This window comes from Bos grunniens, chromosome 7, assembly GCF_055505025.1.
Source record: "Bos grunniens cultivar Pamir isolate PY7600 chromosome 7, Bosgru_T2T1.0, whole genome shotgun sequence".
Taxonomy (NCBI): domain Eukaryota; kingdom Metazoa; phylum Chordata; class Mammalia; order Artiodactyla; family Bovidae; genus Bos; species Bos grunniens.
This window is the reverse complement of record NC_141171.1, coordinates 22,302,435-22,318,019: the sequence shown is the minus strand read 5'-3', so window position 1 is coordinate 22,318,019 and position 15,585 is coordinate 22,302,435. Positions and strand designations below refer to the sequence as shown.

The 15,585-nt window shown below is 37.9% G+C and overlaps 1 protein-coding gene across 1 annotated transcript; it reads left to right on the top strand.

Annotated features, from left to right (window-relative positions):
- Positions 1 to 6,056: 6,056 nt before the first annotated feature.
- LOC147368908 (small ribosomal subunit protein eS4, X isoform-like) lies at positions 6,057 to 8,884 on the top strand. Its single transcript, XM_086410416.1, has one exon. The coding sequence runs from the start codon at positions 8,021 to 8,023 to the stop codon at positions 8,810 to 8,812; it is 792 nt and encodes a 263-aa protein (XP_086266542.1). The 5' UTR covers positions 6,057 to 8,020; the 3' UTR covers positions 8,813 to 8,884.
- Positions 8,885 to 15,585: the final 6,701 nt, after the last annotated feature.

The window sequence follows — 15,585 nt, the reverse complement described above, 5'->3', positions numbered from 1 at the left end:
CAGTTCAGTTCAGTTCAGTCGCTCAGTCGTGTCCGACTCTTTGCTAACCCATGAATCGCAGCATGCCAGGCCTCCCTGTCCATCACCAACTCCCGGAGTTCACTCAGACTCACGTCCATCGAGTCAGTGATGCCATCCAGCCATCTCATCCTCTGTCGTCCCCTTCTCCTCCCGCCCCCAATCCCTCCCAGCATCAGAGTCTTTTCCAATGAGTCAACACTTCCCATGAGGTGGCCAAAGTACTGGAGTTTCAGCTTTAGCATCATTCCTTCCAAAGAAATCCCAGGGCCGATCTCCTTCAGAATGGACTGGTTGGATCTCCTTGCAGTCCAAGGGACTCTCAAGAGTCTTCTCCAACACCACAGTTCAAAAGCATCAATTCTTCAGTGCTCAGCCTTCTTCACAGTCCAACTCTCACATCCATACATGACCACTGGAAAAACCATAGCCTTGGCTAGACGGACCTTTGTTGGCAAAGTAATGTCTCTGCTTTTGAATATGCTATCTAGGTTGGTCATAACTTTCCTTCCAAGGAGTAAGCGTCTTTTAATTTCATGGCTGCAGTCACCATCTGTAGTGATTTTGGAGCCCAAATAAATAAAGTCTGACACTGTTTCCACTGTTTCCCCATCTATTTCCCATGAAGTGATGGGACCGGATGCCATGATCTTAGCTTTCTGAATGTTGAGCTTTAAGCCAACTTTTTCACTCTCCTCTTTCACTTTCATCAAGAGGCTTTTGAGTTCCTCTTCACTTTCTGCCATAAGGGTGGTGTCATCTGCATATCTGAGGTTATTGAGATTTCTCCCGGCAATCTTGATTCCAGCTTGTGCTTCTTCCAGCCCAGCGTTTCTCATGATGTACTCTGCATATAAGTTAAATAAGCAGGGTGACAGTATACAGCCTTGACGTACTCCTTTTCCTATTTGGAACCAGTCTGTTGTTCCATGTCCACTTCTAACTGTTGCTTCCTGACCTGCATACAGATTTTTCAAGAGGCAGATCAGGTGGTCTGGTATTCCCATCTCTTTCAGAATTTTCCACAGTTTATCATGATCCACACAGTCAAAGGCTTTGGCATAGTCAATAAAGCAGAAAGAGATGTTTTTCTGGAACTCGCTTGCTTTTTCCATGATCCAGCGGATGTTGGCAATTTGATCTCTGGTTCCTCTGCCTTTTCTAAAACCAGCTTGAACATCAGGAAGTTCACGGTTCACATATTGCTGAAGCCTGGCTTGGAGAATTTTGAGCATTACTTCACTAGCGTGTGAGATGAGTGCAATTGTGTGGTAGTTTGAGCATTCTTTGGCATTGCCTTTCTTTGGGACTGGAATGAAAACTGACCTTTTCCAGTCCTGTGGCCACTGCTGAGTTTTCCACATTTGCTGGTATATTGAGTGCAGCACTTTCACAGCATCATCTTTCAGGATTTGAAATAGCTCAACTGGAATTCCATCACCTCCACTAGCTTTGTTCGTAGTGATGCTTTCTAAGGCCCACTTGACTACACATTCCAGGATGTCTGGCTCTAGGTCAGTGATCACACCATAAATTTGTTTTCTCTGTTTCTGTTTTATAAATAAGCTCATTTGTATCATACTTTAGATTCTACATATAAGACATATTATATGATACTGTCTTTGTATAACTTCATGTAGTATGAAAATCTCTAGACCCATTCATGTTGTTGCAAATAGTATTATTTTATTCTTTTTTATGGCTGAGTAGGATTCCACTGTGTGTGTGTATGTGTGTGTGTGTGTACACACAAAGTACCTATTCTTTATCCATTATCTGCCAATGAACATTTAGACTGCTTTATTTCTTGGGTTTTGTAAATAGTGTTGATATGAACACTGGGGTGCATGTACCTTTTTGAATTAGAATTTCATCTTTTCTGTATATATCTGAAGAAGTGGAATTAATAGATCATCATCTATTTTTAGCTGTTTAAGGAACCTCCATATTGTTCTCCATAGGGGCTGTAGCAATTATATCCCCACAGTGTAGGAGGGTTCCTTTTTCTCCACATCCTCTCCAGTCTATTTATAGACTTTTTGATGATGGCCATTCTGATGGGTGTGAAGTGATACCTCACTGTAGTCTTGATTTGCATTTCTCTAATAATTAGTGATATTGAACATCTTTTAATGTGCCTGTTGGCCATCTGTATGCCTTCTTTGGAAAAATGTGTGTTCAGGTCTTCTGCCCATGTTTTGGATTGGTTTGTCTGTTTTTTGCTGCCATTTTTTGAGCTTTATGAGCTGTTTGTATATCTTAGAAATTAATCCCTTGCCAGTCACATCATTTTTAAATATTTTTTCTCCTGATCTATAGACTGTCTTTTTGTTTTGCCTCTACTTTGTTCTTTTTCTTTAAGATTGCTTTGGCAGTAGATGCCATGATTTTATATAGAAAGCTCTAAAAACTCCACCCAAAACTGTGAACTAATAAAAAGTGCAGTAATTGCAGGATAAAAAAACCAATATACAACAATAAATTGCATTTCTATTTACTAATTACAAACTATCAGAAAGAGAAATTAGGAAAACAATCCCATTTCCAACTGCATCAAAAAGGACAAAATACATAAGAATAAATTTAACCAAGGAAATGGAAGAAGTATATGCTGTAAAGTACACAATGAGAGAATTGAAGAAAACACAAATAAATGGAAAGATATTCCAAGCTCATGACCTGGAAGAAGTAATATTGTTAAAATTGCTCATATTACCAAAAGCAATCTACAAATTCAATGCAATTTCTATCAAAGTATCAAAGGCACTTTTCACATAAATAGAACCAAAAATCCTAAAATTTGCATGGAACCACAAAAGACTCCAAATAGGCAAAACAATCTTGAGAAAAAAGAACAAAGCTGAAGGCATCATGCTTCCTGATTTCAAACTATATTATAAACATATAGTCACAAAACAGTATGGTATTGGCCTAAAAACAGACCCAAAGATCAATGGAACAGAAGAGAGAGCCCAGAAATAAACCTATGCAGATGTGGTCAATTAATTTACAACAAAGGAACCAAGAATATACAATGGAGAAAGGATAACCTCTTCAATAAATGGTACCGGGAAAACTAGACAGCCACATGCAAAAGAATGAAACTGGACCATTATCTCAAGCCATACAAAAAATCAACTCAAAGTGGATTTAGACCTGAATGTAAGACCCAAAACCATAAAACTCATAGAAGAAAACAAAGGGTAAACAAAAACACTGATCTTGGCAATGATTATTTTGTATTTGACACCAAAAATGAAAGCAAGAAAAGAAAAAATTAGTGATTGGGACTATATCAAACTAAAAAGTTCCTGTACAGCAAAAGAAACCATCACAAAATGAAAAGGCAACCTATGGAATGGGTGAAAATATTTGGAAATCATGTTTCTGAAAAGGGGATAATATCCAAATCATAAAGAACTACTACAATTTAACAGATACAAACAATCCAATTAAAAAATGAGAAAGGGATCTGAACAGACATTTTCCCAAAGACGATGTAAAAATGAATAGACAAAAATGATACAAAAATAAACAGACATTTTTCCAAAGATGATTTAAACATATGAAAAGGTGATGGTGATGGTTTAGTCGCTAAGTAATGTCCAACTCTTGTAAACCCATGGACTGCAGCCCGACAGACTCCTTTGTCCATGGAATTTTCCAGGCAAGAATACTGGAGTGGAATGCCATCTCCTTCTCTAGGGTATCTTCCTGACCCAGAGATTGAACCTGGGTCTCCTGCACTGCAGGTGGATTCTTTACTAACTGAGCCACAAGGGAGGTCATGAAAAGGTGCTCGACCTCATTAGTCACTATGAAAATGTAAACCAAAACCACAATGAAATACCACCTCACATCTGCTACAATGGCTAAAAGAAGAAGTAAATATTGGTGAGTATGTAGGAATCTGTACACTCTTGGTAAGAATGTAAATTGGTGCAACCACTGTGGAAAATAATATGGAGATTCCTCAAAAATTTAAACACAGAACTACATTAAGATCCTATAATGATACCTCTGCATACTTATCCAGCAGAAAAGAAATCACAATCTTGAAAATGTATCTGCAGCCCCATCTTCACTGCAGCATTATTTACAATAGCCAAGACAAGGAAACAATGTAAATGCCCATCAACAGAGGAACAGATAAAGAAAATGGGGTATTGCCAGATTTCTAATTTAAAAAAATAGATATGCAACAAGGGTTTACTGTATAGCACAGGAAACTATACTCAGTATCTTACAATACCTAAAATGGAAAATAACTTCAAAAATAATATGTGTGTATATATACAACTGAATCACACAAAAAAAGAATTCTACTTTTTGAAATTTAGTAATGTTTATCTTTTTGCTAGTTTTTCTAAATGTCCTATGGACATCTAATAACAAGTGAGATAAAAATTTTTTAATATTTTTGTGTAGGATATACGATTAATAAAATTAATATAAACAGAAATTATTGTATTTAAATTACTAATGACATCATTCAAGATGCTCCTATTTTCTGCACTTGATAAAACATTCTTCAGTTCAGTTCAGTTCCTCAGTCATGTCCGACTCTTTGCGACCCCATGTACTGCTGCACAGAAACCTTCCCTGTCCATCACCAACTACCAGAGTCTACGCAAACTCATGTCCATTGAGTCAATGATGCCATCCAACCACCTCATCCTCTGTTGTCCCCTTCTTCTCCCACCTTCAATCCTTCCCAGCATCAGGGTCTTTTCATATGAGTCAGTTCTTTAGCATCAGGTGGCCAAAGTATTGGAGTTTCAGCTTCAGCATCAGTCCTTCCAATGAATACTGAGGACGGATTTCCTTTAGGATGGACTGGTTGGATCTGCTTGAAGTCCAAGGGACTCTCAAGAGCCTTCTCCAACACCACAGTTCAAAAGCATCAACTCTTCAGCACTCAGCTTTATAGTGCAACTCTCACATCTATACATGACTACTGGAAAAAAAACCTTAGCTTTGTCTAGATGGACCTTTGTTGGCAAAGTAATGTCTCTGCTTTTTTAATATGCTGTCTAGGTTGGTCATAGCTTTTCTTTCAAGGAGCAAGCATTTTTTAATTTCATGGCTGCAATCACCATTTGCACTGATTTTGGAGCCCAAAATATTCTGAGAGAAATGTTAATGTCTTAGTATGATTATATATTTTTTCTTTTCCCTTATATTTTTTATGATTTTTGCTTTATGTATCTTTCTTTGTTGTTAGGTGTCTATGGCAGAAAGTGAAGAGGAACTAAAAAGCCTCTTGATGAAAGTGAAAGTGGAGAGTGAAAAAGTTGGCTTAAAGTTCAACATTCAGAAAACGAAGATCATGGCATCTGGTCCCATCACTTCATGGGAAATAGATGGGGGAACAGTGGAAACCGTGTCAGACTTTATTTTGGGGGGCTCCAAAATCACTGCAGATGGTGACTGCAGCCATGAAATTAAAAGACGCTTACTCCTTGGAAGGCAAGTTATGACCAACCTAGATAGCATATTCAAAAGCAGAGACATTACTTTGCCAACAAAGGTCCGTCTAGCCAAGGCTATGGTTTTTCCAGTGGTCATGTATGGATGTGAGAGTTGAACTGTGAAGAAAGCTGAGCGCCAAAGAATTGATGCTTTTGAACTGTGGTGTTGGAGAAGACTCTTGAGAGTCCCTTGGACTGCAAGGAGATCCAACCAGTCCATTCTGAAGGAGATCAGCCCTGGGATTTCTTTGGAAGGAATGATGCTAAGGCTGAAACTCCAGTACTTTGGCCACCTCATGCGAAGAGTTGACTCACTGGAAAAGACTCTGATGCTGGGAGGGGTTGGGGGCAAGAAGAGAAGGGGACGACAGAGGATGAGATGGCTGGATGGCATCACTGACTCAATGGACGTGAGTCTGAGTGAACTCCGGGAGTTGGTGATGGACAGGGAGGCCTGGCGTGCTGTGATTCATGGGGTCGCAAAGAGTCGGACACGACTGACAGACTGAACTAAACTGAACTGAATGATTTACAATGTCTATCTTCTTTGTGAATAGTACCTTTTATCATTAAAAATATTCATCTTTGCTTCATCTAAAATACATAAATTTAATTTAAAAAGGAGAAAAAAGAAAATGTGATATTCATATATACAATGGAATATTATCCAGCCATAAAAAAGAAGGAAGTATCGCCTTCTCAAAAATATGGATAGATCTTAAGGGCATTATGCTAAATTAAATAAAGACAAATGCCGTATGATCTGATCTCACTTACATGTCAACTCTATAAACAAAACAAAAACTCAGCAACAAAACTGAACTTGAACAAAATACAGATTGACGATTGCCAGAAGTGAAGATTAGGGGTTAGTGAAGTGCTCAAAAGGCACAAACTTCCAGTTATAAGATAAATAAATCCTGAGGATGTAAGTAACAACAGTGTATTGTATATTTAAAAGCTGCTAAGAGAATAAATCTTTAAAGTTCTCATCACACACAAAAAATTGTAACTAAGGTGATAATGTTAACTGAAGTTATTGAGGTAATCATTTAGTAATACACACATATATTAAATCATTGTTATACAGCTTAACATTAATACAATGATATATGTCAATTATATCTCAATAAAACAACAAAAACATTCTTAAAGGACTATAATAGAATCTAGAGTTCCAACATCATTATATTTGCAGAAGTCAGGATATAATAAAAAAATTACTTGATATATTAAGAACCAGGAACATGTGACCTATTCTCTAGAGAAAAGTCAGAAACAAAACCAACTCAAAGATGGAACAGATGTTGGAATTAGCAGATAAAGATTTCTAAGCTGTTATTACACTCAAGGATGGAAAGAAAAATAATACTTGCAATTAATGAGAAGTAGAGAAATTTCAGTCAGTAAGAGTAAAGAAACTATTGAAAATTTTAGGACTTCCCTGGTGGTCCTAGTGGCTAAGAGTCCGCCTGCCAATACAGGGGACACCAGTTTGATCCCTGGTTCGGGAAGATTCCACATGCTACAGGGCAACTAAGCCAGTGCACAACTACTGTAGCCCGCATGCCTAGAGCCTGTGCTCTACAACAAGAGAAGCCACTGCAATGAGAAGCCTGTGCACCACAGTGAAGAGCAGCCCCCACTCACCACAGCTAGAGAAGTCCACGGACAGCAACCAAGACCTAGCACAGCCAAAAATAAATAAATTTAAAAATAAAAATAATAGTAAATTTGAAGGAAAGATAAAAAAGTTTAACGAAAGAGAATCTGTTGAAAATTTTAGAACTGAGAATTCCCTGGTGGTTCATGGTTAGGACTCTGTGCTCTTACTGCTAAGGGCCCAGGTTTGATCCCTGGCTAAGGAACTAAGATTCTGCATGACCTGTGGCATAGCCAAAAAGAGAGAAAACTTTAGAACTGGAAAATACGATATCTGAATTTAAAACTTCACTAGATGCACTTAACATGGAAATGGAGATGACAAAGGCAGAACCACTAAGGTTGGAGGTATATCAACAGATACTATCCAATATGTAGAAAAGAGAAAATATCCAAATAAAATATTGACAAGACCTCCTGCTTATATAAAGATTATAACACTATAAGAATACAAAAAGAAAGAACATGAATATCCTTTCTAACTACCAAAGGACAACCAATAACTATGATAAACTAATGAAACTGTTTTTGAAAGAAAAACTGCCTTCACTGAGCTTGTCATCTATTATCTAGAATATGAAGAAATAATTCTTTCCCAGATGACAGCAAAAAATGAAAACAAAAAACATACCAGAGATATGAATAACTAAGGATGAATAGGTGATAAATTTTATTCCTGAGGACTTCTAAAGCTGACACAGGGTTTCATGGAAAGAGCAGAAAAGATTTCCTCTGTTTGGTCACAAGTAATATGGCTTTCATGAGATAAATATTTGCAGTCTGCTGCATATTTCATTTATGTAACCAACTTTTAAAAGTCATATATAATTAAAACAAAACTTTACTCTCTTTTCGTGCCTAGCGCAGCCATGGCTCGGGGTCCCAAGAAGCACCTGAAACGCGTAGCAGCTCCAAAACATTGGATGCTGGATAAACTGACTGGTGTGTTTGCCCCTCGTCCATCTACCGGCCCCCACAAGCTAAGGGAGTGTCTCCCCCTAATCATTTTCCTAAGGAATAGACTTAAGTATGCCCTAACTGGAGATGAAGTAAAGAAGATTTGCATGCAGCGTTTTATTAAGATCGATGGCAAAGTCCGCACAGATATAACCTACCCTGCTGGTTTTATGGATGTCATCAGCATTGATAAGACTGGAGAGAATTTTCGTTTGATCTATGACACCAAAGGTCGCTTTGCTGTTCATCGTATTACACCTGAGGAGGCCAAGTATAAATTGTGCAAAGTAAGAAAGATATTTGTGGGAACAAAAGGAATCCCTCATCTGGTAACCCATGATGCTCGTACCATCCGTTACCCTGATCCCCTCATCAAGGTGAATGATACCATTCAGATTGACTTGGAGACTGGCAAGATTACTGATTTCATCAAATTTGACACTGGTAACCTGTGCATGGTGACTGGAGGTGCTAACCTGGGAAGAATTGGTGTGATTACAAACCGGGAGAGGCATCCAGGTTCTTTTGATGTAGTTCATGTGAAAGATGCGAACGGCAACAGCTTTGCCACACGGCTCTCAAACATTTTCGTTACTGGCAAAGGCAACAAACCGTGGATCTCTCTTCACCGTGGAAAGGGTATTCGCCTTACCATTGCTGAGGAGAGAGATAAGAGATTGGCAGCCAAACAGAGCAGTGGATAAAATGATCTCTATGTGATGTGATTGGAAAAGTCTTTGTAATTAAAGATAATACCAAGTGGGAAAAAAAAAAAACTTTACAGATAAATAAAAATTTTAAACAGGTTTAAAAAAGGATCTCCTGGAGACACTAAATTAAAAGATAATATATACTGATACACTTCTCTTCGAAAAGGTCTTAGAGGACCAGATTATAAAGAATTTTGCTCAAACAGTCATTAAAAACTAACAAATATATACAAGAGGAAAACTATCAAAACTCTGAAGAGAGATATCAAAGCAGAACAAAATAAACAGTGATTCCATGTTCATGGATAAGAAGACTTAATACTGTCAAGATGTCAGTTCATCCTAAATGAATCCATAGATTCAATACAATCCTAATCAAAATTCTAACAAGTCATTTTGTGGATATGGAAAGACAAAAGACCCAGCATAGACAATACAATATTAAAGGAGAAGAACAAAGTTGGAGGATTGATACTACTTGACTCCAAAGCTATTACAAAGCTACAGTAATCAAGACAATGTGGTATTAGTGAAAGAACAATCAATCAACGGAACAGAACAGTGAGCCTAGAAACAGACCTCCATAAAAATAATCGACTCATATTTGTCAAAGGAGCAAAAGCAATACAATGGGGCAAAAAGAGTCTCTCAAAAAATGGTGATGGAACAAATGGACATACATATGCAAAAAATATAAATCTAGACCTTACACTCTTCACTCAATATAACTCAAAATGGATCACAGACCTAAATGTAAAACACAAAACTATAAAACTGGAAGACAACATGGGAGAAAATCCTGGTATGGTATTTGTCCTTTAAAATCCTGGGTATGGTAATGTCCTTTAAAATAGAACAACAAAGACATGATCCATGAAAGAAATGATTGATAAGGTGGACTTCATTAAAATTAAAAACTCTGCTCCAAGAAAGACAATACAAAGAGAATGAGAAAATGAGTTGCATACTGGGAGAAAATATTTGCAAAAGAGACATTTAAAAGGGACTGTTATCTAAAATATATATAATTAATTCATAAATACAACTATAAGAAAACAAAAACTCAATTAAAAAATGGACCAAAGCCCTTAACAGACCCCTCAGCAAAGAGATATACAGATGGCAAGTAAGCATAAGAACATATGTCCCACATCATATGTTATCAGGGAACTGTGAATTAAAACAATGAGATATTAATAATGTCACATATTAGAATGACCAAAATCCAAGACACTGACAACATCAAATGCTGACAAGGATATGGAACAACAGGACTCTCATTCACTGTTAAAACAAATGCAAAATAATACAGAAACTTGGAAAGACAGTGTGGCTATTTCTTACAAAACTAAACTTACTCTTTACACAAACCAGCAATCACATTCTTTGGTATTTACCCAAAGGAGTTGAAAAGGTAATGTCCACACAAAAATCTATACATGGATGTTTACGGTATCTTTATTCATAACTGCCAAAATATGGAAGAAACCAAGATGTCCTTCAGAAGGCGAACAGATGAATAAACTGTAACACATTCAAACAACAAAATATTATTCAGCACTAAAATGAAATAAGCTATGAAACCATGAAAAACAAGAAGGAACCTCAAATGGATATTAGTAAATAAAAGAAACTGATCTGAGATGGCTACATACTGTATATTCCAACTATATAACACTTGAGAAAAAGCAAAGCTATGGAAACAATAAAATATCAGTGGCTGCTGTGAAGAGTAGGGGCAAAGATGCACAGTCAGAACATAGAGGATTTTTAGGACAGTGAAATTCTCTGTATTAGATTATAATAATGGATATAGGTCATGAGACATTTGTCCAAACCTATAAAGTACAACATCAAGACTGAATCCTTCACCCATAGGTAAACTAAGGAATTTGGGGGGATTATGATATGTCCATCAATATAGGTTAATCCTTAATGAAAATGTACAATTCTGGTGAGTGATGTTGATAATGAGGGAGGCTATGTATGTGTCAGGGCAAGGGGTATATAGGGAATCATTGTACCCTCTCAATTTTATTGTAAACTTAAAACTACTCTAAAAAAATTAAATCTTTTTAAAAAAAGGACAATCTGCTATCATCTTTTCCCTTAAATGTCCCCCAAATAACGACAGCAAGGCAAGTCCAAGGAGGGAACAGAGGGAAATGTGCTCAGCACCAAATGAGAACTTACTTTGGGTTTTGCAATCTCCTTGATCTTCCTGATTTCCTCGTCAGACATGACATCGTAGAACCTGACAATGTGTGGCTGTCCCATTCATCCTCCTCTTTGAAGGGGGCGATGACCAGCTGGGGCGTCCTGTTGCCATAATGTAACCTACAGAAAAGCCTCTTCTGCCTCTGTGGTGTCTGGGAAGCACAGAGCAACAAGTCTATGTTCCAGGCTCCTCAGTCTGCCAGGCAGCAGCCTCACTCCTTAGGCCCATCTCCTCCCTCTTCCCTCAGAAAGGAAAAAAAGCATAATGGAACACAAATCATTCAATATCTTCTCTGTCAGGAATATCCTTACTCATATTTACAAGCCCTTAGAGGGAAGTCACTCTTATACTGGACTTAAAAAACAGTGACAATTCACCTTAAATGGGTTTGGAAAAAAAAGAGTCTTTTTCTTCTATCCAACTTCCCATAATGTCTAGGGGTGATCAGCTCAATTCTGAGATTGAACCCTTTAATGGTCTGTTCTCTGTGGCCTTCCTACTCATGCTATGACCCATGGACCAGCATCAGTTGGGAGATGGTTAGAAATACAGAATCTCACGTTCTAACTCAGTATTACTGAATTAGAATCTGCATTTTAACAACATCCCAGGTGATTCCTATGCACCTTAGATTTTGAGACACTAACAAAGTCCAAGATCTACCCATGATCCTCCTGGCCCTCCATGAGCCTGCCTATATTAAAATTCTGAATATTATAGCTTCTTTTCTCAAATATTATGCTCTACTAATATAAAAAATGTTTGCTATTTCCAAAACATAGGATACTTTTTCTCACTGTACACTTGTTCATGGTATAGTCTCAGCCTAAAACTTCTTTTATTACATTGTTCACCTGGTAATCTAGTTTAGGAGTCCTTTACCTGTGAACCTTACCACTTTTTGTCCTAGAGTTAATAACCTTTTGTTGTATGTTGCTACCAAATCTTGCACATACCACTACTGTACTAAAACTACTTATTTATATTTTAAATTTTCCTTTAATACACTACATATTTCTATAACAGGGCCATATATTATTCATTTTTGCTTAATTTCTTTCACATGCATGTAATAAAAAATAATATTCATAATAGTCTTAATGCCTAACATCTAATTAGCCATCAATTAACATAAGTGTTTGATATAACTATAAGACTGAAAAAGACCCAGTGGTGCACTCAAGGGGCAGGTTCAAGAACTAAAATATCTTCCCAACTAAATCTGGCCTTCCAAAGTTGAAAGTCCCCAGTATTTATACGGCCAGGTGATCTAAAGGTCTCCAAGTACCCTAAGCACCCCTTATAACCCCAATGACTCCCTTTCCCATCTTACGAGTTTGATACCCTCTCCGCGGCAGAGGCTTTCTTAGCTCTAGAGGGTTTGCTTATAATCAAGAGTATCCTGAGGAGAACTGTTCAGTGTCTCCTGTTTGGTCTCTGATTCTTCATTCCCAAGGTTTCCTGCCCTTTCTTCCTCCAACAACTTCACAAAGTATGGCAGATTCAACTGGGCTTGTTTATGAGAGGAGTCTGGACAAAGGAAAGCAAATAGTTAATAATCAGGGAGATCATTTGGAGAAGCTCTGCAATTCTTCTACTTCAAACGACGCTGATAAACCAGTATGGAATTTGAACACTGTCCAGAATTAGAATAAAGAGAGAAATAAAAACTGGTATGGAGAAAATCCACCCCCACTATGCCTTACTCACCAGTTCCAAGGGACCTAGTACAGAAAGGCAACCAGCAGTCCTGCCTCACATTCACAACTCAAGTTTTATGCTGCGCACATCTGCTTCCTAGTGCATTTTCATTACAAGGTTATATATCATGTGCTGTTTATATATATATATATATATATATATATATATATATATATATATATACAGTTAGAATGTAGACTAGAGTTCCAGATAACTTCCACAAGCATCATCATCTCATGGGCCCTCACAATATCCAAGAAAGAAGGATTTTGGTCCTCATTCCTCAGGTAAGAATACCAAGACACAGAATAAACAAGGAACCTGGGTCAAGATCATATAGAAAAAAATAAGCACATCAGAACTAGAACCCAGATGTCTAACTCTGTGGCTCTTACCAAAAATACTCAAAAAAAAACTTACAAGGCTTATCTCACATAACAGTCATGAAGGACACTCCCATGTTCGACAGTCAATGTAAGAGTTCTGGCAATAATGTCAACAAAAGAAAGATTTTACGAACCTGAGTCAGGGCAGCACAGTCTAGAGTGTGAAATCTTACCAAGCTTATTAATATAAACCAGGTGTGGTATGATTATATAAATGCCCTTTTCAAAAGAAAACAAATTACAGTCAAATTAGATATAGCCCTTTGGTCATCCTAGAGTAATTATGAATCCAGAATTGAAATATTTTTCACTAAGCTCTTACAGTGCTGTGATCAGTTATCATGTTATTTTCTACAATCTATTGACGTTATCTGTTAACATGTCTAATCTCCCACTACCATCCCCAAACTACCTTAAGATATTCTGGGAATAGACCACACATAAGTCTTTTGCCCAGTACAGCATGTAGCATATAACAGACCTCTGTAAGTTTGCTGAATTTAGTAACAGTAAAATGACTCTGCAATATCCCCATCTGTTTGTAGTCTTTATGCCAAGACATCTCCCTGAAACAAAGGGAACATACCACCTGTCAAGGAGCTCTTTCCACTTTTTGGCAATTATCTTGAGTTTTTCTTCAAACAGAACCCAAGAGTATCTGGCTGCATATTCTTCTCATATGATCTAGGGCTAACTCTAAGGGCCACAGAGAACAAAAATAATCAATTCCTCTAATTCTTCAGTTAATCTTTTCTTCCTCCAATAATTCCAATTATTTGTTAAGATTCTGACACTAATTCTAATTTGTGAATTGTCCGACATGACCAAGCAATTCTCTGACAGCTGCTGGGTGTTCTACTATTTAACTCAATTCTGGCACTATCCATCTAAAGACAGGGTCAGATCCCATAGGCTAAGGGTTCAGTCCCACAACACGGTCTCCTACCCCTACCTCTACTTCAGTGGCCAACTGCTGTTCAATTGCTGAGTCATGTCTGATTCTTTGCAACCCCATCGACAGTAGCATTTCAAGCTTCCCTGTCCTTCACTATCTCCTAGAGTTTGCTCAAACTCATGTCCATTGAGTCGGTGATGCCATCCAACAATCTCATCCTCTGTTGCCCCCTTCTCCTCCTGCCCTTAATCATTTCCCAACATCAGTGTCTTTTCCAATGAGTCGGCTCTTCACATCAGGTGGCCAAAGTATTGGAGTTTCAGTTTTAGCATCAGTCCTTCCAATGAATATTCAAGGTTGATTTCCTTTAGGATTGACTGGTTTGAACCTCTTGCAGTCCAAGGAACTCTCCAAAGTCTTCTCCAGCACCACAATTCAAAAGCATCAATTCTTTGGCGCTCAGCCCTCTTTATGGTCCAACTTTCACATCTGTACATGACTACTGGAAAAACCACAGCTTTGACTATACGGACCTTTGTTAGCAAAGTGATGTCTCTGCTTTTTAATACACTGTCTAGGTTTGTCACAGCTTTTCTTCCACGGAGCTTTCCAAGTGTTTTAATTTCATGGTTGCAGTCACTGTCCGCAGTGATTTTGGAGTCCCAAAATACAAAATCTGTCATTGTTTCCACTTTTCCCTCATCTATTTGCCATGAAGTAATGGGACTGGATACCATGATCTGCTTTTTGAAAGCTGAGTTTTAAGCCAGTTTTTTCACCCTCCTCTTTCACTCTCAAAAGGCTCTTTAGTTCCTCTTCACTTTCTGCCATTAGAGTATTATCATGTGCATATCTGAGGTTGTTGATATTTCTCCCGGCAATAGTGACTCCAGCTTGCAATTCATCCAGTCAGGCCTTTCGCATGATGTACTCTGCATAAAAGTTAAATAATCAGGGTGACAATATATAGCCTTGTCATACTCCTTTCCCGATTGTGAATCAGTCCATTTTTCCATGCCTGGTTCTAACTGTTGTTTTTTAACCTGCATACAGGTTTCTCAGGAGACAGGTAAGCTGATCTGGTATGCCCATCTCCAGAAGAATTTTGCCCAGTTTGTTGTGATCCACACAGTCAAAGGCTTTAGCATAGTCAATGAAGCAGAAGTACATGTTTTTTCTGGAATCCCCTTGTGTTTTCTATGATCCAACAGATGCTGGTAATTTGAGCTTTGGTTCCTCTGCCTTTTCTAAATCCAGTATGCACATCTGGAAATCCTCAATTCACTTACTGCTAAAGCCTAGCTTGAAGGATTTTGATCACTACCTTCATAGCATGTGAAATGAGTGTAATTGTACAGTAGTTTGAACATTCTTTGGCACTGCCCTTCTTTAGGACTGGAATGAGAACTGAACTTTTCCAGTCCTGTGACCACAGATGGGTTTTCCAAATTTGCTGGTGTACTGAGTTCAACACTTTAACAGCATCATCTTTTAGGATTTAAAACAGTTCAGCTGGAATTCCATCACCTCCACTAGCTTTGTTCGTAGTAATGCTTCCTAGGGCCCA

Bases quoted from the DNA above. Each gene is read 5' to 3' on its own strand.
- LOC147368908 (XM_086410416.1), top strand. From the start codon at position 8,021: ATGGCTCGGGGTCCCAAGAAGCACCTGAAACGCGTAGCAGCTCCAAAA.